General features: G+C 50.0%; 1 protein-coding gene across 1 annotated transcript; it reads right to left on the reverse strand.

Annotated features, from left to right (window-relative positions):
- Positions 1–10,737: 10,737 nt before the first annotated feature.
- SCART1 (scavenger receptor family member expressed on T cells 1) lies at positions 10,738–19,262 on the reverse strand. Its single transcript, XM_055119111.1, is given in 15 exon segments — positions 10,738–10,755; positions 12,170–12,345; positions 13,355–13,390; positions 13,556–13,870; positions 13,945–14,013; positions 14,174–14,338; positions 14,341–14,478; positions 15,508–15,793; positions 15,795–15,989; positions 15,991–16,214; positions 16,299–16,604; positions 16,736–17,044; positions 17,553–17,849; positions 18,550–18,867; positions 19,196–19,262. Coding segments are annotated over 15 exon segments (2,919 nt in total).
- Between the last annotated feature and the right edge of the window lie 6,594 nt (positions 19,263–25,856).

Here is a 25,856-nt window from a genome sequence, read left to right on the forward strand (position 1 = left end):
GTGCCCACCAAGGGTTGCACCTGTTACCTCGGTGCTCACTCACTTTGCCGGTCCCACTGGAGGTCTCAGACTTCCGTTGTGATGTGTATCCCTCCTCTCAGACTTCCGTTGTGATGTGTGTGCCTCCTGGCCCCGCTGCTCACCAGAGACCACACACTAACTGGGATTCAGAGTTTCCAGGACTCTGCTGCACCATTCCTCTGATGATTTGTTTTGTCTGGAGCAGTCTGTTCTGTGACTGATTTTGCTACACATCTATCATAAAGCTGTCTGGGTCTCTACTGATAGGTATAGGTCTCAACAAATCACAAAGATGGAAAGAATGTCATCACCTACTATGGGTCAGGTTCTTTTCCATTGCTGAAGGTAGCAACAGAGTTTGAGCAAAGACTATCTCCTCCCCTCGGGAACCCCAAGATGGGTGAAATCAATCAACCAATCGCTCTCGGGACGAGCTCTGCAGGAAGAAGGTGTGAGTAGTGCAGGGCACAGAGGAACACACTTGAGTCTGACTGAAGACACAATTTTTTTCTTCTCTTTTTTTTGTTTTACTTTTTATTGAATCACTGTGAGATAGACCTCTACAAAGCTGTTCCTGATTAAGTTTCAGTCATACAGTATTTCAACATCCATCCTTCCACCAGTGTACATTTCCCAGCACCAGTGTCCCCAGGTTCCTCCCATCACCCGCCAGCCCTACCCCCCCAGCCTGCCTCTGTGGCAGGTACTTTTCTTCTCACTTTGTCTCCAGGTAAGCCTGGAGTCCAGGGAGAGAGCTAGTCACTGAAGAGGGACAGAGCTGGGGCTGGGGCAGGTAGGAGGTTCAGACCAGGAGGTTCCATCCCTAAAACAGCAGCAGTCAGGGGCTGGGAAGCCCAGAAACCAACAAAGCAAAAAGCAGAACTTCTCGGCAGAGTGGCACACAATGTTCTCACTGGACCAGGATCAGGACTGCGCCCACAGGCACACCCCCTCCCTCGACACACACACTCTCGCTGTTCAGAGCTATTTCCAGATTCTTTTAATGCCACTGTTCCGGAACACAGCACTGAGTCTCTGATCACCGGGCAAAATGAGTCCTTCCACCGGGGGCCTGACAACCTGAGAGAACCACAACCTCTGGCTCCCCACTCGTGTTGCCGGTGAAGACCTCAGGAAGCATGCTGTGAGGAACCTCCTGGGACAGGCCAATGGCTGCTCTAACTGTGACCTTGCAGACCTGCAGGTAAGTGCAAAGCTTCCCAAAGCTCTCTGGGAAACCCCAGGTGAGGAACAATGAGGCTTCCGGAATACCACATATGCCCGGGTGCCCTGCATGTCTTGAACCAGGAGGTCTTGTCACTGCGGAGGAGAGTTCAAACTGTTCGAGGGAGCCCCAGGCTACAAACTGTGCTCAGTGATGGGGCTTGTGAGCACCATGCTTGCTGCTCTCGCCCAACACAGAGTTGCAGAGAGTCTGAACTGCAGCCCTCGCCCTAGCCAGGACTGGGAATTCAGCAGCATGAGCTGTTTCACTTGACAGACTCGGGGACGGCATACTGTGTACACGCAAGGTCCCAGAAAAGCAGAGGACGAGGACACAGGGTTGCTGGACCATGGCCCTGCAGACACAGCTCATGGTTCTATACCTGCCTCTGCAGCCCAGGCAGCAGCGCCAGGGCGGGCTGAGCAGTCCAGCTGCCCTGGGTCTGACAGCCTCACAGAAGGGTCACATTGCACCAGCACAGGCTCTGAGAGAGAGGTTCCGCTATGCAGGCCCCTGATGCTCCAGCCGGCTCTCACACCTCCGCACAACAGCAGGGAGTGGACTCGCACAGGCAGAGTGGACTGTTCCCCAAGGACCATCATAGGCCGTGGATCAGGTCACCACAAGCCATCTTGGGTCCTGGACTAGGGCCGCAGGAAGGGTCGATGTCCATGGCCACCAGGTCACCACAGAACTGGCTGCTGTCCCTCCCCTTCCCAGGTCAGAGGAGAAAGTAGAGTGAGTGGCAGAGCCCAGAGGAGAGCTTCACTGCCCTGGGCAGTCCTTGTGAGTGTCCAGGACCCCCCTTGGGTCCCGAGGGCCCAGTGAGTCTCAGAGCTGTGCACTTCTGCCCAGCCACACACCCAGCCTGGCCAGGATCTGGACTCCACAGGCCTGCGGCCACAGATCCAGCACTCATCCTCACTCCTCCCTGTCCCATTTTTCTCTGTGAATATTGAAAATTACCCCCACTTAGCACTTTAGCACTGTCGTCCCATTGTTCACCGATTTGCTCGAGCAGGTACCAGTAACATCTCCATTGTGAGACTTGTTGTTACTGCTTTTGGCATATCAAATATGCCACGGATAGCTGCTAAGCTCTGCCGTGCAGGTGGGATACTCTCGGTAACTTGCCAGGTTCTCCGAGAGGGACGGGGGAATCAAACCCGGATCAGCCGCGTGAAGGCAAACACCCTACTCGCTGTGCTATCACTCCAGTCCCCTAAAAATCAGGATTGCTCAGTGATAATGATTCTTAATATAGCAAATCAGAAGCCCCACGAGTCAAGCCATTTCTCCACTGATTCTCTAAAATAGATTTCTATATTATCAGCAGAAGGTAAATTTGCACACTATCAGGAATGAATATGCAGTACCATTTAAAATTCTGAACCAAAAACAGAATGAAGTCCTGGAGACACTGTCGATGGACCTCACACTGCCAGGGGTCAAGCAGCCCCATGTAGAACAAACCGCCTGGCCCTTGCCGGAAGGCCCAGATAGGCCCAGCACCACGTGCTCATGGCTTGAGGGATGGGTGCCCCAGCCCAGATAAGGCAAGCCCGGCCTGGGTCACACTAGAGAAGCTCGTGGCAGGGCCTGCAGGGGATGCAGCTCCAAGGGCCAGCAGCAAGACCGCAGAGACCTCTGGGCCTGGAGCCGCACCCAGGAGGTGGCGAGATCAAAGGCAGCGACCTCGTTGTCCGCCAGGCTTCTCAAGAGGAGATGGATGGTGCAGAGGGGAGCTGTGCTGTCTTCACACCGGGCAGGTGAGCAGTTTCTCCCAGGGAAGCAGGGCAGGGTCTACTGGACGGCTGACTAGCAGCGCTCCTGGAAACAATGCCAGGAGTTTCCCGTGAGCAGGAGCTAATGCTCAGGTTATGGATGAGAACAGGCCTGCTGAGGTTAGCACAGGCACACGCTGTCCCACAGCAGCAGGGATTGAAAGGTGGCCCTTGGGGTGAGGCACCAGCTAGCAAGGACAGGCTGCCACAGGCCCTGGGGGCTGGGGGCTGCAGGAAAGGCAGTGGGACTGGCCTTTGCAGCAGTCAGTCACAGCTGCAAAGTAACACAGACGTGGATTTCCTGAGACATTTATATTAGCATTTTCCCATCTTTGCTGTTGTAATTGGCAAATAAAAACTATGTCTATTCAAGGGATAATAGCACTGCCATCCCGTTTTTCATCGATTTGCTCGAGCGGGCACCAGTAACATCTCCATTGTGAGACTTGTTGTTGCTGTTTTTGGCATATCGAATACGCCATGGAGAGCTTGCCAGCTCTGCTGTGCGGGCGGGATACTCTCAGTAGCTTGCCGGGCTCTCTGAGAAGGGCGGAGGAATCAAACCTGGGTCAGCCACATGCAAGGCAAACGCCCTACCCGCTGTGCTATCGCTCCAGTCCATTCAAGGGATACAACCTGGCTTTTTCCCAAGAGTTCTGTAACTTTATTGAGGCAAAATACAAATAACAAAAGTTTGTGTTACTTTAGTCATTGTAAAGCATGCAGCTCAGTGTCATTAACCTTCACAAGGCAGTAGAATTATGCTACTCTTGGGATCCCAAACTTTCTCTGCATCTACACCACTTCACAGTCCGGCTGCAGCCCTGGCCCCAGTCACTTTTGCCTCTGTGGGGTCCCTCCCCGTTCTTCTGGTAGGCAGCAGCAGTGACAGCAGCACATTCAACAAAGCAAATGGCAGAGCGACTGCTGACCAAGAGTGCGTCCTTGCTCAGAACACACCTCCAAATGCAGTCAAGCTCAGAAGCCTCCAAGTCACTGCTGTCAAACAGCAAGTTAGGGGACAAGAGCATTACTTATGTGGAAGCTATGTATTCACAATGTATGTTACAGTTTGCATAGAGAAATTTTCTACATAAATTCACAGAGAAATTCATAATTATAATTAGAACTTCAAACTCTTCTCTCACACCAAAATCCTCAGTGAAAGTATAGAAGATATGAATAAACTTCTCTTTTACAGGCACCTTCCAAGTGGTGTTGAGGGACTCAGGGCCCTCTTTCTGATCAGGACCACAGCTGTGGACTCATCTGTCTCCATATCATCCACCCCCAGCACGGAGCAGCCTCCAAGCACAGAGCCTGGAGTAGTCCCAAACACCCTCCACAGAAGAGAACATGAAACATTCTCCAGGATGAATCATATAGACTATTAGCCAAAACTGTAATTACAATAAAATGAAATAACTATGAAAAAAAACTATGAGAAATCACAATATGTGGAAATCAAATAATACACTCTTAAATAAGCATTCAACTATGAAATAAAGAAAAGGAAACCATAAATACTTGAGAGAAATGAGAATTAAACTATCACTGTATCACTGTCATCCCATTGATCATCAATTTGCTCAAGTGGGCGCCAGTAACATCTCATTTGTCCTAGCCCTGGGATTTTAGCAGCCTCTCTTTATTCATTCTTCCCAGCAGTGCCACATTGGAGGCTCTTTCAGAATACGGGGAATGAGACCCATCATTGTTACTGTATTTAATATACCAAATACGCCACACAGAGCATGCCAGGCTCGGCCGTGCAGGCAGGATGCTCTCCATACCTTGCCAGGTTCTCTGAGAGGGAGAACTAGGCTATATGAAGTCGGGAGCGTTGTTTTATAGTTCTCTGGATCTTGCCCACTGATGGGATTACTCGGCACCAGGGGCAGTTTGTGGGTGTGCCTGCCAAGCTACGGGAAAATGGGGGGGTCTGGGTGGAGGAGGCCCAGTCCAGATTCAAGCAGGCTTGCTCCAAGCTTCAGCAATTAGATAAAATTAATTAACTAATTAAAAGGATCCAAACTATCACTACTTATGAAAGACATATTAATATACATATAATACTCTAAAGAGGGCTGGAGGGATAGCACAGCAGTAGGGCATTCGCCTTTCACGCAGCCGACCCGTGTGCGATTCCTCCGCCCCTCTCAGAGAGCCCGGCAAGCTACCGAGAGTATCCTGCCCGCACGGCAGAGCCTGGCAAGCTGCCCGTGGTGTAATGGATATGCCAAAAACAGTAACAATAAGTCTCACATTGAGAGACATTACTGGTGCCCGCTCAAACAAATCGATGAACAACGGGATGACAGTGACAGTGACTCTGAAGAATCCACTTTAAAGCTTTTAGAAGAAACAAACCAACATAAATATAGTCAAGTAGCAAGCTACCATTTCAATGTCATCCCCATCGAAACTCCAAAACAGTCTGAAATACCATACGAAAAATAGCTAATCCTGAGGCAGCATACTTCAGCAAACAGATATGAGTAATCCAAGACAAGGTGTGCAGAATTCACCATGTAACATAAAAATCTTAAAACTTAAAAAGTTCTAGTAGCAGTAGGTGGGCAGAGAACAGTATAATTCTCAAACTAATGTCCTGTTAACCACTAAGTACGAAATTAGGCCTTATTTTAATTAGGTGCTACCTAAATAATTAACCTGAATAATCTAAGACATTATAGTTCAGGAAACAGCAGAGAATTTATGGTAAAACAATATGGATGTGACTCTGCTATTAAATAGCAGTTCAACTGGAGAACAACCACCTAAACACTATAAACTTTAGTCTCTCCCCAAAATCAGGAGCTAAATTTTAATAAAGAAATATGAATGAATCTGCTACCAACAACAAATTTTGTATTTAAATTCTGACATAAAAATAAATCAAAAAACCAAACATCATCAAAACTAAGATGCTATCATTAAAAATACTATTACTGTTAAATATATGAAAATCATTTTAAAAACACTGTCATGTACCACTAAGAAAAAAATACCAATTATTTTTTACTGTGACATGCCACGAATTAGAAAATACATCCTAATTTTAAAATATAATAAGAAATATATTTTAGAATTATACTAAAACATGGGATATAGCTAAATCAGGGAACCTAGGTATATTTATAGTGCTAAGTACCTATGTAATAAAAAGAATAAAAACCCTGGCTCCAGAGTACAGAGAGGAGAAGGAAGCGTGGAGGGAGGGAGAAAAAAAACAGATAAGCAATAGGGGCCAGGTCAGGGGGTTCAGGAACAACAGTGGTGTTAAGGAATGACAGGGACAAATATCCAAATCATGGAGTCAACAACACTGAAGTCAAAAGCCTCAGCCTTTAACTACTGAAGTTAAAAAGGTACCTGTCAAGAGGCAGGCTAGAGGGGAGGGGGTATGACTGGGGACCTGGAAATACCAGTGGAAGGAAGTTGGCACTGGTGGTGAGATCAGTGTTGCAATTTTGTAAGTCTAAAAAAATTAATAACTTTGTAAATCATGGTGCTTTAATTTTTTAAATAAACATCTAAAATTAAATAATCTACACTTCTACCTCAAGAATCCAGAAAAAGAGAATATCAAAACAAAATTTGGCGAAAGTAGCACTGTCTGTAGCACTGTTGTCCTATTGTTCATCGATTTGCTCGAGCAGGCATCAGTAATGTCTCCATTGTGAGACTTGTTGTTACTGTTTTTGGCATATCGAGTACACCATGTGTAGCTTGCCAGGCTTTGCCATGCAAAAGTAAAGACTAAAATCAATGATGATAATAAAATCTTTTTTAATATGGGAGTAAATCAATAAAATAAAAAACGTTCTTTGAAAAGACTAGCAACATGAACAAATATTTCATTTATTGCTATTAAAGGAGGAAACATTCAAATTATCAGAATCAAAACTGAAAGAAAGGGAAGCAGGGCTACAGCTCAGTGGTAAGGCATGCCCTGCATGCTGCGGGCTTAAGTTTGATTCCTAAAACTATAAAAAACAAAGGGTCAGTAACTCCCCACGCTCTACTCTTGGGTCTTCCCTCCCCAGGCCCCAGTAAGTTAAACCAAAAAAGTTTTGAAAAAACATGAAAAAAATTTTTTTGAAAATTTTTGAAAAAAATTAAAAACTACATAAACACTAAGCCATAGAGGTTAAAAGAATTATAAAGAAATTCTATGAAAAACTGTATGTCAACAAAATAGATAAATTAAATAGACAAATTAAAAAAAACTCAACATTCTGAGTATACCTAAACCAGGGATGAGAGGAACTAGTCAGAGAGCCCAGAGAGCATCACCACTAAATTCCACCAAACATTTAAAGAATAAAAATCTATGCCAGAGAGATAGTACAGCAGGTAGAATGTTTACCTTGCACGCAGCCCACCTGGGTTCAATCCCCGGTATCCCACATGGTCCCTCAAGTACCGCCAAGAGTGGTTCCTGAGTGCAGAGCCAGGAGTAACCCCTGAGCATCGCTGTATATGGCCCGAAAAACAAACAAAAAACCTAAAGACTACAAAGAAAGAAAGAAAGAAAGAAAGAAAAGAAAGAAAGAAAGAAAGAAAGAAAGAAAGAAAGAAAGAAAGAAGAAAGGAAGGAAGGAAGGAAGGAAGGAAGGAAGGAAGGAAGGAAGGAAGAAAGAAAGAAAGAAAGAAAGAAAGAAAGAAAGAAAGAAAGAAAGAAAGAAAGAAAGAAAGAAAGAAAGAAAGAAAGAAAGAAAGAAAGAAAGAAAGAAAGAAAGAAAGGAAGAGTTATACAGTTGGGATCGGGGGCGGAGGTTATACCGGGGATTTTGGTGGTGGAATGTGGGCACTGGTGAAGGGATGGTGTTTGAATATGGTATAACTGAGACATAAACCTCAGAACTCTGTAACTTTCCACATGGTGATAAAATTTAAAAAATAATAATAAAAAATTTAAAAAAAAGAAAGAAAGAGAGGAAGGAAGGAAGGAAGGAAGGAAGGAAGGAAGGAAGGAAGGAAGGAAGGAAGGAAGGAAGGAAGGAAGGAAGGAAGGAAGGAAGGAAGGAAGGAAGGGAGGGAGGGAGGGAGGGAGAAAGAGAGGGAGGGAGGGGAGGGAGGGAGGGAGGGAGGGAGGATAAGGAAGGGAGGAAGGAAGGAAGGAAGGAAGGAAGGAAGGAAGGAAGGAAGGAAGGAAGGAAGGAAGGAAGGAAGGAAGGAAGGAAGGAAGGAAGGAAGGAAGGATGGATACCAATCCTTCACAAACATTCATGAGGAAAACAAACACTTCTCAACTCCTTTTATGAGGCCAGTATTACGCTGATACCAAAAATGAGACAAGCATAAGAAAAATAAAGACCAGGATCTCCTATCAATATACACAAAACTCTCAGTGAAATGCTAGCAAATCGAATCCAGCAAGCTATAATAAAAATGATGTAACCGGACCAAGTGAGATTTATTCAAATAAATTTATTCAAATTTATTCAATTTTTTGCATCTGCATATTAGTCAATGTAGCAGTGTCACTGTTGTCCCGCTGTTCATCGATTTCCTCGAGTGGCATCGGTAATGTCTCCATTGTGAGACTTGTTGTTACTGTTTTTGGCATATCTAGTACGCCATGGGTAGCTTGCCAGGCTCTGCCATGCGGGCGGGATACTCTTGGTAGCTTGCCGGACTCTCCGAGAGGGACAGAGGAATAGAACCTGGGTTGGTCGCGTGTAAGGCAAATGCCCTACCCGCTGTGCTATTGCTCCAGTCCTATGCAAAAGAGACTCGTGCAACTGGCTGCTGCCCGAATGGACATGGAGAGTATCATGCTGAGCAAAGGTAGAGGAGAAAGATAACACAAAATGATCTCTCTATATGTGGGATATGGTGGAGGAAGTATTTAACTGGGAGGGCAAAAGGCAGCTGAAAGGTAGTAAAGTTATACTTGACTCTCAAGTAATGACTAATAATCAAGTCAATTGACTAATAATCAAGTATTAGTCAATGTAGTAAAACATAAAGAATTAAAAAATTAAAATCACATGATCAGATGAATAGATGTAGGAAAATTATTTGACAAAATTAAGCAATCTTTCATCTTAGTGCTTATCATTTTAAAAATAGAGATCATATATTAAAATACACGCACACACAAGTACACACTCAGCTAAAATCAACCCTGCCCATGTTTCTTCTCTAAGACCAGAAACAAGACAAGAAGGTCAGATCCTGCTGCTTCTACTAGAAGTGTCCTGGAGACTCTTCCCAGGTCAATTAGACAGGAAAAAGAAATCACAGGTATCCAATTTGAAAAGGAATAAGTAAATATATCCCAAGGATGCAAAAAAGCACAGCAGAAATAACATCTGTCCTATGTATTCATTGCAGCACTGTTCACAATAGACAAAATATGGAAACAACCTGAGAGTCCTAAAACAGATGACTGGTTAAAGAAACGTTGGTACATCTACACAATGGAATACTATGCAGCTGTTAGGAGAGATGAAGTCATGAAATTTGCTTATAAATGGATAAACATGGAGAGTAGCATGCTAAGTGAAATGAGTCAGAAAGAGAGGGACAGACATAGAGGGGCTGCACTCATTTGTGGAGTATAAAATAACAACACATGAGGCTGACACCAAGGACAGTAGATACAAGGGCCAGGGGGATTGCCCCATAGCTGGAAGACTGCTTCATGAGCGGAGGGGAGAAGGCAGATGGAATATAGAAAGGATCACTAAGAAAATGATGGCTGGAGGAACCAGTTGGGATGGGAGATGCATGCCGAAAGTAGATAATGGACCAAACATGATGGCCTCTCAGTGTCTGTGCTGCAAGCCATAATGCCCAAAAGTAGAGAGAGAGTATGGGAAATATTGTCTGCCATGGAGGCAGGGGGAGGGTGGGAAGGGGGGTATACCCGGGATATTGGTGGTGGGGAATGTGCACTGGTGGAGGGATGGGTGTTTGATCATTGTGAGATTGTAACTCAAACATGAAAGCTTGTAACTATCTCACGGTGATTCAATAAAATTCTAAAAATTTTTTAAAAAAGAAAAGGAATAAGTAAAACTATCTCTGTTGATTTATACATAAATTGTATCACTTGTCATCCCATTGATCTTCGATTTGCTGGAGCAGGCACCAGTAATGTCTCCACTTGTCGCTGTCGCGTGCGAGGGTAGCCCAATGATAACTGCTTGCTCCAGGAATAGGAAGAGCCTCCAATCATTCACTACCCAGCCACCGCCACACTCCAGGCCGCTTTCTGGACACTCGGGCTGAAACTCACGCATGAGAGAAGCCCCAGAGAACCAGGTAATGCAGAACTATACATAAATTATATTTAGAAAATGCTAAGAAAACCACTAAAAACCTACAAGAACTAATAAATAAGTTCATAAAGATTCAGGACTAAGTATCAATACAAAACAAATGGTTTCTTGCATCTCTTTTTTTTTTCTTTTTGGGTCACACCCAGTGATGCACAGGGGTTACTTCTGGCTCACGCACTCAGGAATTACTCCTGGCAGTGCTCAGGGGCCCATATGGGATGCTGGGAATTGAACCTGGGTTGGCAGCGCGCAAGGCAAAAGGCCTACCTGCTGTGCTATCACTCCAGCCCTTCTTGCATCAATTTGACAAGCTTATTTTCTGGGTTTCAAAGAATCCAGAAAAGCCAAAAACAAAAAAAATCCAGAGAAACATCAACACAGGAGAACTCACTCTTCCTCGTTTCACAACTTACTACAACAGTAGCCAGGACTGTGGGACAACACAAGGGCGCATCAGTGGGCCAATGATCAGTGGGTCAAAGCCAGACTGAGAACTGATTGAATATTAAGTCCAGAAATAAAACCATGAGTCTTTGTCAACTGGTTTTCAACGGAATACCAAACCATTTCTTCTCCAAGGATGAAGACAGTATTCCAACAAAAGATAGCACTGTAGCACTGTAGCACTGTCGTCCTCTTGTTCATTGATTTGCTCGAGCGGGCACCAGTAACATCTCCATTGTGAGACTTGTTACTATTTTTGGCATATCGAATACAACACAGGTAGCTTGCCAGGCTCTGGCGTGCGGGTGGGATACTCTCGGTAGCTTGCCGGGCTCTCCAAGAAGGATGGAGGAATCGAACCCAGGTTGGCCGCGTGCAAGGCAATCGCCCTACCCGCTGTGCTATCGCTCCAGACAATTAGATAACTACACAGAAAAGAACCACCTCATGCAGAGACCATTTTATTTCTTATTTGAATTGTTTTTCCCTTTACCCCCCCTTATTTTTTTTAATTTAATGTCTTTTGATAGGAATCCCAGGACTAAGCTGAATAAAAGTAAAGAGAGCAACTGGTTGTGAACAGATGTGGCCAGGAGTGGCCAGTGTATGGTTAGGGGTGGTCAGCAGGCACAAAAGAGAGGCTGTGGCCAGGGCTTGGTGAATAGCAGGCCAGGGGAGCTGTGTCTCAGGGACTCTGATTAAACCAGGTCAGAAGCCAGCACATGCAGGAGCCCCACGTCTGGGACAATTTGGGTGAGGAAAACTGAAATCTCTGGAATCAGAACAAGATGAGGTGAGGGCTGGGAGCCCCCGAACAAGCATGTGGGGTCTGAGGAGAATGAACGGATCTTTCCAAGGACTTTAATAATGTCACTCTGAGAAATGCGGAAGTCACAAGCCCCAGCTCTTCCTGCCCATCTGGTCTTGCTGATGTCCCCAACGGCCAGTTCAGCATCAACAAGCTCAGGGTTGGGGGGCGTCAGGGCCCAGCTTAGGAGGACGTCCACCTGCATCAGAGGAGACATGTACAAACTCGGCCAGGCTCCCTGTGCACTGATGCCATGCAAGGGGCAGAGCAGGGCTGAGCACCCCCCCACCCAGCTGCTCTGTTCTCCTGCAGTCAGTTAACCAGGGCAAGGAAGCAGGACAGGATCCAGGACACCCCCTGCCCCACAGCTGACCCAGGGGCCATCGCACAGCCAAGGCTGAGACGAGAGTGAGGGTCACACACAGAGGTGGCGTCAGGGCCTTTATATGTAGGTGCTGACCAGGGCAGAGCCCTGGTGGTAGGAGCAGTACAGCAGAAAGAGCACTATGGACATCAGGGCACAGAAATGCGCACCCATGGAGTTCAGGACCAACTCCTCCTCTTCTTCCTCCTCCATGTCCTCCTCCTCCACATCCTCCTCCTCCATGTCCTCTGCCTCCTCGGGGATTGGCTCCCCAGCGTCGTCGTACTCCTCCTCCCACACTCGGTGCCCAGGCTCGCCAAGCCCCTCATCTTTCTCCCCCATGAGGACGGCTCCAACATCCTCATAAACACCTTCCGAAGGTAGGTTCTCCGACATTGCAGAACCTGTGAAGTGTAGCTGAGCTGTCTAGGGGAGCGCTCCTGGCAGCCTCGCAGGGCTGCCTGAGGGGTCTCTCCCGCATGCCTGAGCCCTCCAGAGCCAAAGGTCACTGGCCATGGCTTCACACTGAATGCAATGCCCTCCCCTGGAACAAGACCCACACTTCCCTGGGCACCCAAGGCCAGGGGTCCCAGTCCAAGGAACCCAGAAAGTGCCCCAGCCCCAGGTGATGTGAGGGGCAGCAGATCCTGAACCTGGTGCAGTTGTCCGGGGAGTTGGTAGACCTCTGGTGCCCTGTTCACAACTGAGGGTTCACAATCTAAGAGGTGGCCATGGGGTGCCAACCCCATACAGGGCAGTAGCCAGGGCCTGTGATGGGCCTGCTGCCCATCCAAGAGCCAGCATTCACCTACCCCTGCGAGTCTGTCTTCGTTGGCGATGACGGCACCATCGCACCCCCAGGGCAAGGGAGACAACACCCAGGAGGGTTCCCAGGAGGAGGCAGAAGGTCATTGGCAAGGTCTCAGCCTGGAGGGCAGGCAGCGGGGCCAGAGGAAGGCCTGTGGACAGTGAGAGCTGCCTGTGAGCTGGACTGCCTGGGCTATTATGACCTTGGGTGCGACATGGGTGGGGGAGGGGCACCCCAAGGGCAGAGGGGCCCTGGGCCACTGCTCCCCAGAGAGGCCTCTGACAGATGGGCGAGAGGGCAGGAGGATAGGCAAGCTGGTCAGTCATAGACCTGACTGCCCACTGCTCTCAGCTGTGCTGTGTGCACACACCACAGTGGCCACAAGGCCACGCCAACCAAGTCCCACCCCACCAGCAAATGGAAGGCGGGGGGAATGGCAGAACTGAGCCTGTAGTCCCCTCAGGCAGGCAAGGGGGCGAGAACGGAGTGTCTAGCCCTGTGTCCTGGTCTTCCTGACTTCCTGGGGCATCTGCAGGAACTCCAGGCACTGCTGCAGAACCCACTATAGGGCCCTACATGGAGGCCAGGGAGCTAAGCACACCCACCTGAAACCAATGGCACGATGGTGGCCGCCCTGTGCCCTGCAGGGAAAATGGGTGGCAGAGAGTGATGAAGGGAGCCACAGCCCAGGGACCCCTGAGGCCATCTGACAGCTTCCCTTGGCGTTCCCTTGGGCACTGAGGGGGATACACCAATGGACCCCGCCCAGCATCCTTCCCAAACCCCAAACCCACACCACCACTCACTGGAGCAACGTACGCCTGCATCCTCCTTGTGCCCACAGTCTCCATGTCCCCACGGCTGTGCAGGACAGTCCCACAGGGCTGCCTCACTGCCACGGCATCCCACTTCATCCAGCCACACGGGCCCTGAGCCTGGACCAAAGGCAGCCCCTGGCAGAGCGTCCAGAGCAGGGCCACAGCCAAGCTGGCGACACACGACCTCTGCATCTGCCAGGTCCCAGGAGTCATCACACACGGTGCCCCAGGAGCCCATGTGCCAGAGCTCCACACGGCCGCAGCAGCTGTCCTCGCCCCCACGCAGGCGCAGCGTCCCTTCTTCTGGAAATGGGGGCTGCCGTCACAGAGGGCAGGGCTGGACCGGGGCATGGGCAGGGAGATAAGGACAGTGGTACCTGGGCAGCGCTGAGTGGAGGAGCAGTTCAGGGCATCTCCGGAATCCTGCAGCATCTTCTCGTGCAACCCTGGTGGGTGAAGAGGCAGCACCCAGGAGTGAAATGTGCTGGCATGCTTCAGGGCAGCCACTGGAGGCCCTGGGGATGTCCAGCGACAGCCTCTGGGGTCTCAGGACAGGGGAGACACTCCCAACCCCCAGAGACAGAGGAACCCACCTGCACAGGTCACCCAGACTTCCTCCCCGCGCACACAGGAGTGCGGGTGCCATGGGGCGGAGGGGCACTGCCACAGGGTGGTGTTCCTCAGCCTGCGGCACTTCACATTGTCCACCCAGGAGATGCCTGAGCCTGCAGCGAGGCTGGGCCTGTCCTCCAGCCAGCCCTGCTCCCCACAGCCCAGCTGCTTGCAGATGATGGACAAGGAGTGGTCCTTCAGGGCGTTGCTGCACACGGCTCCCCAGGTCCCGTTGTAGAGCACGTCCAGCCACCCTGCACAGCGGAGGCTGCTGCCTCGAAGCCTCAGGGCCACAGAGCCTGGAAGGCAGCACCATTTGGCCAAGGGAAAGCCTCTCACAGGAGCCAAAGCCTCTTCCAGCACCATCACCGTCCCTCAGAGGCATCAAGCTCACACCAACCATGCACCCATACGCTCACCCACCCTAGGGTACAGTTCATCACAAAGAACCGCTGTGAGTCCCCCATGTGGTGTGTTAGCAGCATCACACAGCCAACCAGTGTTTGATCCCCTAAGCCCTCCAGGCTTGATTCCTGAATGCAGAGTCGGGAATAACCTCCTGAGTATCACTGGGTGTGGCCCAAAAGCCCATATATACATATATATATATATATATATATATACACACACACACACATACACACATATACACATATGGATCTATATATGCAATTATACATATAATTATGTATAAAATATATATAATTTTAGTTAAGGTCTTGGCTTTAGCAGTTTGAGGTCTGATTCTGATACATAAAGAGTCTCGCCTCCACACCTATGTTACTTCCAGGCCGCCTCTTCTTTTGGGAACCACAAGTCTAAATTTACCTCACCCAAAATCAATAAAAATAGTGCAGCGGGCCAAGTGCTGGCCTTGCAAGCAGCCAGGACCTATCCAGATTTAATCCCAGGCACCACATATGCCCCTGCCCAGGGTACCAGGAGTGATCCATGAGCACCACTGGATGTGGCCAAAAACACAAAAGGTAGAAATTAGTAAATATCAAGCAAAAGCCCAGGCCCTGGCCCAGAGCTCCCTGCTGAGAGCTGGTTTCCTCTGGCTGCTTGTCACAAGCTATGACGTTCCCTGAACTCACAGCTGCCACACTGACCCTTGGCGGCCCTTTAAAACCACCGTCGGGGCAGAGTCACGGGTCAGGCTTTGGCCTGCACATGACCAATCCGGGTTGGAGATCCGCACCCTGGGTGGTCCCCCCAAGCCCGCCAGGACTCAGCCCTCAGCACCGCCGGGCAGGGATTCCTCGAAACACACAGGCTAGGAGAAGCTTTGTAGGCCCCACGCACAGGGGCTAGGTCCCAGCACCCACCTGAACACACGGCGCCTGCGTCCTCCTTGTGCCCGCAGTCGTGGCGGCCCCAGCCCCGCGACGGGCACTGCCACAGCGCAGGCTCCTGGCCCGCGCAGTGCAGTTCGTCCATCCAGATGCGCCCGGTCCCAGGCCCGAAGTGCGCGGCCCCCGGGGCGCCGAGCGCCACACCGCAGCCCAGCTGCGCACAGACCACGTGCGCGTCGCGCAGGTCCCAGGCGTCGTCACACACGGTGCCCCACGCGCCCGCGTGCAGCACCTCCACGCGTCCTGCACAGCGACCGGGGCCGGCAGCCAGGCGCAGCCTGCGGCTCCCTGCAGAGAGGCCGGGTCAGGCCCGGGGCGGCGGCGCGCGCGCACGGGCCAGGGCCAGCCACACCGCACTCACCCGAGCACACGACGCCCGCGTCCCGCCAGGCCCCCGCGGGCAGCAGCAGGGACGAGGACACGTTGCACTGGGCCAGGCGCGTCTCGGAGCCCCCCGCAGCGCGCGCCGCTCAGTGCCACGCGGCCGGCCCCGCGCGTCGGCGCAGGTGCGTCGTACGCGCGCTCGGCGCTCCCGCAGCTCAGCTGCCGGCATACCACGGCCGCGCCGCGCAGGTCCCACGCGGCGTCCAGCACGCGGCCCCACACACCAGCCATGGACACCTCCACACGGCCGTCGCAGCGGCTCTGTCCGTCCCTCAGACGCAGCGCGTGGGGCAGACCTGCGCGGGAGTGGGTGCGGGGCCTTCAGAACAGACCAACAGAGCGGGCTCCGCCTCCTTCGCCCCGCCCACCAACAGACGCACCTGAGCAGACCACGGAGGCAGTGTTTCCCTGGGCACAGGCAGGGGTCCCCAAGGTGCTGACTTGGCAGTTCCACAAATAGGGCTCTGTGCCCTCGCAGTGAAACTCGTCGGGCCATATGGGCGCGCCCCAGCCCCCAAAGTGGCCTCCCTGGAGAGTGGTCACCGCATTGCCACAGTCGAGCTGGTGGCAAAGCACCGCGGCGTCCTCTAAGTCCCAGTGAGCAGCGCAGAGGGGCGCCCAAGTCCCCTGAACCTGGAACTCCACGCGCCCCTCACAGCTGCTGCTGCCGTTGACCAGCCGGAACTCTGTGGGGGCAGGGCAGAACCGCCGCTGCGCTCTGGCTGGCACCCACCTTCACCCTGGATGACCTACTCCAGCATCCTCAGAACCTGCCCTGGGGAAATGGGGAGCTGTGGACCCACCCTTTTGGTCTCACCTGAGCACCTGAGCCCGGCATCCTGGCTGTGCCCGCACTGGTGGCCAGGCCCCTGGGGACAGTGGAACAGCAGGGACTCATTGCCAGCACAGTGGAAGGCCTCTGTCCACACCAGCCCAGAGCCGGGGCCAAAGTAGGCAGCCCCAGGCATGGACACTGCAGCACCACACTGCAGCTCCTGGCACACTACATGGGCTGTGGCCAGATCCAGGTCCACATCACACACGGTTCCCCAGGTCAGTCCACGCCGCACCTCCAAACGTCCTGCACAGGGGTGCTCACCACCTGCCAGCCGAACCTCAATGTGTCCTGGAGAAGATGAGCTCTCGGTCGGGCAAAGCCATGGTATGGATAGTTGGTTTCCGCCACAGACTTGGGACCCACAAGAGGCTCCCACCAGGGGCAGCATCTCATTCCAGCATGGTGTCTGACGGGGTTAGGGTAGAATCTGATGGCCAGACGCCATTGACTCTCTTCCCAGGAGTGCCTGGTCACATCCCCTCGGACACAGGAGTACATCATTCTGATGGTGCCCCAGGTGTAAGACAGCCTTTGCCTGCACGGGTCGTTCAGGACCATCCTGTTCCTGGGACTCCAGGCTCTGCTCGAAGACACCCAGGAGGAGAGCAGAGGCCTCTGAAACAGCCACGCATCCGAGTATGAGGGGTTTGGCTGTGGGTCTGTGGGACAGGACCAAGCGTGGAGACCTTTCCCAGCAGCCTCAGCCAAGCCCCAGTGGACTGGGCCCTGAGTGGGACCATGAATAGAGGCACAGTGGGGCCCCTGCCAGCTTGTCCAGAGAGCCCATGCCACTCACCCGAGCAGACCACCTCTGTGTCCTGCTGGAAGTCGCAGCCGCTACGCAGGTTGTTGTTGAGTCGGCAGTTTTTGATGGTCGACTCCGTCCCTTTGCATGTCATGTACTTTCCCCTGGCCCCCACCTCCTGGAGGGGGGCCTGCAGCACAGGGCCGCAGCCCAGCTCCCTGCAGAACACCATGGCCTCCTCCACGTGCAGGCCGCAGAGGCGATCCACGCCATTCGAGTTCCTGATCTCGGGGAGCCCTGCACAGGGGCTTCGGCCCTTCACCAGCCTGATTTCCCGGAAAGTGCCATCTGCAAAGGCCATATCACAGAGGGGCAGACCCTGAGAGTCAGGGGTCCTGAGTCTGTGACCTGCCTCCACAGCTGCGCATGTCCACTGGGTGTGAAGTGCCTGCTGGGCCCAGCCTGGGTCTGAGAGCCTACACAGGGTCCAGTCTCTAGGGAGGCCAAGGCTGGGGAGGCACCTCTCTCTGATCTGGGACACTCACAAAGGCCCTGCTCAGTGTGACCCATGTTAGACTCTGCTGCTACCACCCTGTCACTCAGCACTGAGTCCCACTGAGTACAGACCCGCAGCAGGGCAGAACTTGGTGGCTTCTCAGCTCTCAGTCACGTCAAGGTCGAAAGACCACTGAAGACCCCCAAGGGCCAGCATCCCCTCCCCGTCCCTTAAGAAGTCGGCGTGGCTCCACCTCTCCAGTCTGCCTCTGCCATTTCAGCTGCACCTGCTCCCCCGGGCATGGCAAGCCCGTTCAGGCTTCATCAGCTGCAACTTAGTGCCTCACCACACCTCAGACAGGTCTCGTGGGCTGAACATCCCGGGCTATAGACCAGGGCCAGCGGGAGGTTCAAGGGTCTTTCTGTGGTCAGTGTCGCCCTGTGCCAGGGAGAAACCCCCCACAGCCCCACCCCTGAGCTCCCCAAACCCCGCCGCCAGCCCCTCCGACCCTCCCCACTGCCCCACCCCCGGCCCTCCTGTTGTCCTACTTACTGGCACACAGAGCAACCACCACCCACTGGTGTGGACACTCGTGTGGCCCCCATGCCCCGAGGCTGCACTCCCAGAGCGAGGATTCGTTGCCACTGCAGGACACATTGTGCAGCTGAGGCTTCACCATCTCCCCTGGCAGCGGGACATACTTGGGGGCACCCACGGCCCTGCCACAGCCCAGCTGTCTGCAGACCACCGATGCCTCTGCCAGCGTCCACTCCTGGTTGCACACGTGTCCCCACACGCCTTGGTGTTGAACCAGCACCACGCCGTCACACGAGCTGTGTCTATACGCCAGCCTCAGGGCATTGGGCCCCCCTTTGGATGGAACAGGCCCACCTTAGGGCAACCAAGTCAGGGTGCAAACCCAGGTCCTGGCACCTCAGAAGGTGAAGAAGGGGCACATAGACCTGCCCTCTGCCCCATGCCCTTCCTTTCCCATGCAAGCCCTCTGGATCCTCATTTCAGGGGTGACCTCACCCCCCAGAGAGGAAGCCCTATGCCATCCTGTGTCTGCTATCCCTGCCCCCCCACAAGTATATCTCTTCCCATCCCCTGAGTTCCCGTCCGGGTGTTCTCAGACACAGCAAAAATTTCCCACCCAAGTTTCCAGAAGGTTCCATGGCTTATGAAAGGGGACACTTACCTATGGGGGCAGCCCTAAGAGAGAGGAGCAGGGACCCGAGGCCCAGGGACCAGAGTGCCACATGCATCCCCACTGCCCCCAGGGCCTTAGCCGTTCTGCTGTCTGTTGGCACGATGAAGAGCCAGGCCAGCCCAGCCCAGCAAGTGGAGACAGCAGGACCAGCAGGGAGAGAGGAAAGCAGCGGGGACACAGGGCTGCTCCAAGGCTCGGCAACCCTCTGCTGCTGTCTGTGAGGATCTGTGAAGTTCTCGGGGCTGCAGATGTGAGCAAGTACCCGACTGTGGTTTCCTCCTGCACTGGAAAGTGCTGACAGGCAGCATACTTGACCACAGCGGCAGGCACTGCCCTGGCCTGCCTCTGCCCTCCAGACGAGCACTGGGCCCACCTTGGAGGACGACACAGCACAGAGAGCACAGGCCAGCACAGCTTCCCAGTGTCTCTGAGCACTGTTCCTGGAGCTGAAAGGCTGAAGGAGAAGATATGAATCAGAGCATCAGAACCAAAACGGACCGACTGGAAGCCAGAGCACGCTTGACTGGCAATTCAATTGCGACCCTAGAAATGCTCTAAAAACAAATGGCAAATCCTCCTGCAAAAAGTTTGAATTTACAAACAAAATCCTCAGTGACAGAAACTGTCTCAGCTGGTGGCCACACTGAGATGCATCTGGATTCCCCAAGCAGCAGCAGAGAGGCACCCTGTGACCTGTCAGAGCAACTGCCAGGGAGTCACCAAGGAACCAGCCCAGCTCTGTGCTGCTGACGAGTGTATGGAGGGACACAGCTTTGCTGCTCCCAGTTTACAGCCTTGTGACCCAGGAGAAGAGAGGCTGTGCAAGCACAGCAGAAGCGGCAGGAGGCTGAGCTGTAGGTTTCCACCTGTGTAGTCCCAACAGGAAAGTCCACCAGTACAGAAGGGGGGCAGAGTCAGAAAGCAGTCACTGTGGGCACAGGGCTCCTTTGGGGTGATAAAAGTGTCTGAAACCTAGTGGTGGTTTCTGCATAATTCTGAATACACTAAAAACTCTTGATTTGTGTGTAGTATATAAATTATGTCTCAACTGAGTTGTTATATTTTTAAGAGCCAAATCAAAAATGTAAAACTGGTAATACAGCCTGGTCCAGGACACTGAGGCAAGCCCAGTAGAGATGCCACCAGACCCCTGCGCCTGGATGTCTCATCTGAGGCAATTTGGAGAGGGCAGGTGAGTCCCACCACCTGTCCGCCAAAAAAAGTCCCATAACCAAAAACCTCCAGAACGCCAGTGTTGCCTTGCTCAAGGCTGATCTCCACAGATCACTCATAACAGCCAATACGAAGTGAATTATGTTCTGCTTTGGGGCAGGCTTTAGAGATTGGGGTGGAATAATTCAAAATATGGTGGTGGGAAGGTGTAATGCTGATGGAATTGATGTTGGAATATTGAATGCAATCAATTATTGTGAACAACTTTATAAAAATAAAATTTTAAAAAATGAAAATTGAACCTAACATTCTGCTGTCAGCAAGAATCACATTTGAATAGTCAGAGTAAACACAGACTGAAAGTCAAAATGAATAAATTCCTAGATTCCTATAACCTCCCAAGACTGAACCAAGATGATTTGGAAAACTTGAATAAACATATCAATATTGAGGAAATTGAAATGGTAATCAAAAGTCTTCCCAAAAACAAAAGACTGGACCCAGATGAATTCACCAGTGAATTCTTTCAAACCTTTATAGAGGACCTATTGACAATCCTTTTCAGGCTCTTCTAAGAAACTGAAAAAAACCAGAAACACCTCCAAACAATTTCTATGAAGCAAACATCACCTTGATACCAAAAGCAGACAGATTCACCACCGAAAAAGAGAACTACAGACCAACATCCTTAATAAACACAAATGCAAATATCTTCAACAAAATACTAGAAAATAGGATTCAACAATTCACAGAAAAATATTGTACACCATGAGCTATTAGGATTCATCCTGAGAATGTGAGGATGGTTCATTATACACAACTCGATCAACAAAATACACCATACTTGGGGGTGAGCCACAGAGCCTGGGTCCCCGAGATCAGCCGAGGAGATAGTGGGTAACAGGAAAGAGGGGAGAAAGGGGCCTCCACCAGAAGGCTGAGGCCCACTGTCGTGATGGAAGCAGACAGCTGTCCTTTTTCTGCATCTCCTTCATCTCCTGGGCTCTTGACATGAGCGTGTCCTCTGGGAGTAATGCTAGGGTCTGCTCACCCCAATCTTTCCACAGACCAGGGGCAAAACAGGGTTCCCGGGATTGGGAGAGAGTCTTCTTGGCCAAGGTCACACAGCGGGTACAACCTGAGGCTGGAGCTGGGGCCCAGCATGAGTCACTTCAAAAGGCCGCCTGCAGCCCCGGGGACTGAACCCCTCTTCCGTGTTATTATCTGGGTGCCCTCTTAGCCCTCCTCTCCAGATGCCTCCACTTTGGAGTTGTTCTTTCTGTTTCCTGGCCTCCCCAAGACGTGGGCTCCACCACTGTTCTTCCTCCTCTGGGTCCACCCGCTTAGAAGAAGCTGCCACTTGGCAACAGGGATGACCCCAGCTTCGAGAATTGCTCACTTGCAGCGACCTGGTGATAGATAGGACAGCAGCTGACCCGGGTTTGATCCCCAGAATCCCATAGAGTCCCCTGAGCCCCACCATGATCTCTGAGCAAAGAACCTGAGCACGACTGGGTGTGGCCCCCAAACCAACAGCCACAAAAAGTTTTGTCACCCTAAGTGGAAAGGAGAAGGACCCCAATAAATATTTGCATAAATTTGCATAAAGGGAGGTAGCTGGGGGGAGAGGGAGAGAATTCAAAGGGCAGAGTACAGGCTTCGAATGCAGGGGTCCTGGGTTCCATCCTTGAAACTCCTGAGCCCTGCTGAACAACCACTACTCAAAAATAGGGGATGGGTTTGTTCCTCTCAGAGAGTCTGGCAAGCTACTGAGAGTATCCCGCCCGCACGGCAGAGCCTGGTAAGCTATCTGTGACAAGCTACCTGTGGCATACTCGATATGCCAAAAACAGTAACAAGTCTCACAATAGAGATGTTACTGGTGCCCATTCGAGCAAATCAATGAGCAACAGGACGACAGTGCTACGGTGCTATGAATAAAATAAAAAATAAAAATATATGATCCTATCAAGAGATGCAGAGAAAGAGTTTGACAAGATCCAGCACAGCACTCATTCATGATAAAAAAAAAAAACTCTCAAGAGAATGGGAGTTGAAGAACCTTTCCTCAATATAGTCAAAACCATCTACCACGGGGGCTGGAGCGATAGCACAGCGGTTAGGGCATTTGCCTTGCACGTGGCCAACCGGGGTTTGATTTTCAGCATCCCATATGGTCCCCTGAGCACTGCCAGGATTAATTCCTGAGTGGAGAGCCAAGAGTTACCCCTGTGCATCACTGGGTGTGACCCAAAAAGAAAAAAAAAATATTTACCACAAGCCCACAGTAAACATTATTCTCAGTGGGGAAAAACTAAAAGTGTTTCCTCTGAGATGAGGAACAGGACAAGGGTTTCCACTCTCACCACTCCTTTTCAATATAGCACTGGAAGTATTTGCCATAGCAGTTAGGCAAGAAAAAGATATTAAGGGCATCCAGATAGGAAAGGAAGAAGTCAAGCTCTGACTGTGTATGATATAATACTTAATTTAGAAAACTCTAAAGACTCTATCTTAAAAAGCTCCTAGGAAAAAAATGAATTTGTATGGTAAAGTGGCAGGTTACAAAATTTATATGCAAAAGTCCATGGCATTCCTATATACAAACAATAAAAGAGAAGAAAAGATACTTTTTTTAAAAATCCCAATCACAATTGTGCCTCAGAAAATCAAATACCTCAGAATCAGTTTAACTAAAAAAGTGAGGGACTTATACGAATAAAACTATAAAACACTACTTCAATAAACAAAATAAACAAGAAAATGGAAACATCTGCTGCTCATAGATTGGGAGGATTAATATCATCAAAACGTCAATAATGAAGGAATCAGTCGAGATGGGAGATGTGTGCTGAAAGTAGATAAAGGACCAAACATGATGGCCTCTCAGCATCTGTATTACAAACTATAATGCCCAAAAGTAGAGAAAGTAAGAATGAAGGTGCCTGGGCCAGAGCAATAGCACAGCAGGGAGGGCATTCGCCTTGCAAGGGGCCGACCTAGGTTTGATCCCCGCATCCCATATGGTCCCCGAGTACCACCAGGAGTGATTCCTGAGTGCAGAACCAGGAATAACCCCTGAGCATCGCCGGTTGTGACCCAAAAAAAAAAAAAAAGAATGAAGGTGCCTGCCACAGAGGAAGGGGATGGGATGGGGTGGAGGTGGTGGGAGGGATACTGGGAACATTGGTGCTGGAAAATGCACACTGGTAGAGGATGGATGTTCGATCATTGTATGACTGAAACAGTCATGAAGTCTTTGCAACTATTTCATGGTGATTCAATTTAAAAAATAAAAAGGAGGGGCTGGAGCAATAGCACAGCGGGTAGGGCATTTGCCTTGCACGTGGTCGACTCGAGTTCGATTCTCAGCATCCCATATGGTTCCCTGAGCACCGCCAGGAGGAATTCCTGAGTGCAGAGCCAAGAGTAACCCCTGTGCATCGCCAGGTGTGACCCAAAAAGAAAAAAATATATAAATAAATAAATAAAAAGGAATACCTTTTAAAAATGCCAAAAAGCCAAAAAAAAGGCAATAATCCCCAAAGCATAGTGCCGATTCAATGCAGTTCCTATAAGGATACCCATGTTACTTTTCAAATAAATCAAACACTTCTGAAATTCATATGAGAAAAAAGCCTAAATTGCTAAAGCAGTCCTTGGGGAAAAGAAGATGGGAGGCATCACTTTCCCTAACTTCAAATTTTACTACAGAGAAGTAGTGATTAAAAAAACATGGTATTGGAATAAAGTCAGACCTTCAGACCAATGGAATAGTATTGAATATCCTACACAGATTCTCAGGTATATGATCAGCTAAACTTTGATAAGCAAAATATATGAAGTGGAGCCAGGAGAGCCTCTTCAACATATAGCGCTGGGAAAACTGGTCAGCTACATGCATTATACATATATATATGTATATATAGTGTAATCACAAAATAAGTGAGCAGCGGTGATGGAGTGGTCTCTCTCACCCGCCATATGCATTCGGTGCCCATGTGCCACTTCCCCACCCCGGCCTACAGCCACCACCAACAGACATATGAAGGAAGAAACAGGGCTGCCAGACTGGTTGGTGATCAGTTGCCATTTATTCCATTCACACACACACACACACACACACACACACACACACACACACACACACACACCTGTTCCAGTCTCACTAAGCTCCCCATTCCAGTATCGCACTGCCCCTCATTCCTGTCTCCTCCTGTCCCCCATGCTAGTCTCTCTACTCTCCGTCTGGTCTCACAGCCTTGATCTAGCCCTCCACTTCCCAAGATTGGGGGAGCGACTACACCCAGGTCAGGTAGCATGATCAACATATGAAAGCCCTTTCTTTTGATAAGACAAAGATCTTGCTTCTGATAAGACAAAGCAGATCTTGAGCTAGGAGATCTGCTCAAGGGCGAGATACCATCTAGGGGTGCATTTCTCCTCTCCTTAGTGCAACAACCATTTAAACATTCATCTTAATTCTACTTCTTAATAATATTAGTCATGTTGTATAGACACAGTAAGAGATAAATTAAGCTTGTGGGGTTGCTCTCCTTGGGACATCTCGCTATAGATCTCAGACTACAGAGCTCAGACCAGATTAGTCTTTCCTAACCCTAGCAGGGTCCTAATTCAGTTGCTACTCTTTGGATCATGACAGAATTTGTTCATGATCATTCTCTTAACTAATAGTTCAGTATTATGACGCTTGGCCTGGCCAATTTTGATGCCAGTGCCAGGGAGGCTCATAGCTTGCCCTGAGTCCATCCAGTCTCTCATTGGGAAGCTGTTTTGGGGTGCTAGGAACTAAGAGCAACAGAGGCTTAAGTCAAGAAAACAGATGATCAGGAATGACGATTAATGTATGTTTCCCCATACAGTATCATTTTCGCTTCAGACACTTAGTGAATTTTTGCATATTTATTGCATCATTTATCTTTCTACTTAACTTTTTAAATTATTTTTCCTAACTTTATTTAAACACTCTAGTTTACAAAATTGTCATAATACAGTTGTTTCAGGCATTTAATGTTCCAGTATTGATCCTATTACCAGTGTGACTTACCCTCCACTATTGTCCCCAGTTTCCCGCCCACCCCACAAGTCTGCCCCCTTAGCAGGCACAAGATAATTTATTTTATATTGCTTGTTACACAAAATGGCAAGTGAAATTGTAAATATACAAATTAGTAAAGGAAAATTTGTGAAAATCATTATATCTCACAATGGTGTTATTAAAGTCATTGAGAATTTGCTGAGTTCTGTTCACAATAGCCCAAATCTGGAAACAACCCTAGTGCCCTAGAACAGATGACTGGTTAAAGAAACTTTGGTACATCTACACAATGGAATACTACGCAGCTGTTAGGAGAGATGAAGTCATGAAATTTGCTTATAAATGGATAAACATGGAGAGTATCATGCTAAGTGAAATGAGTCAGAAAGAGAGGGACAGACATAGAAGGACTGCATT

The sequence above is a fragment of the Sorex araneus genome, chromosome 11 (genome assembly GCF_027595985.1).
Source record: "Sorex araneus isolate mSorAra2 chromosome 11, mSorAra2.pri, whole genome shotgun sequence".
Lineage (NCBI taxonomy): Eukaryota > Metazoa > Chordata > Mammalia > Eulipotyphla > Soricidae > Sorex > Sorex araneus.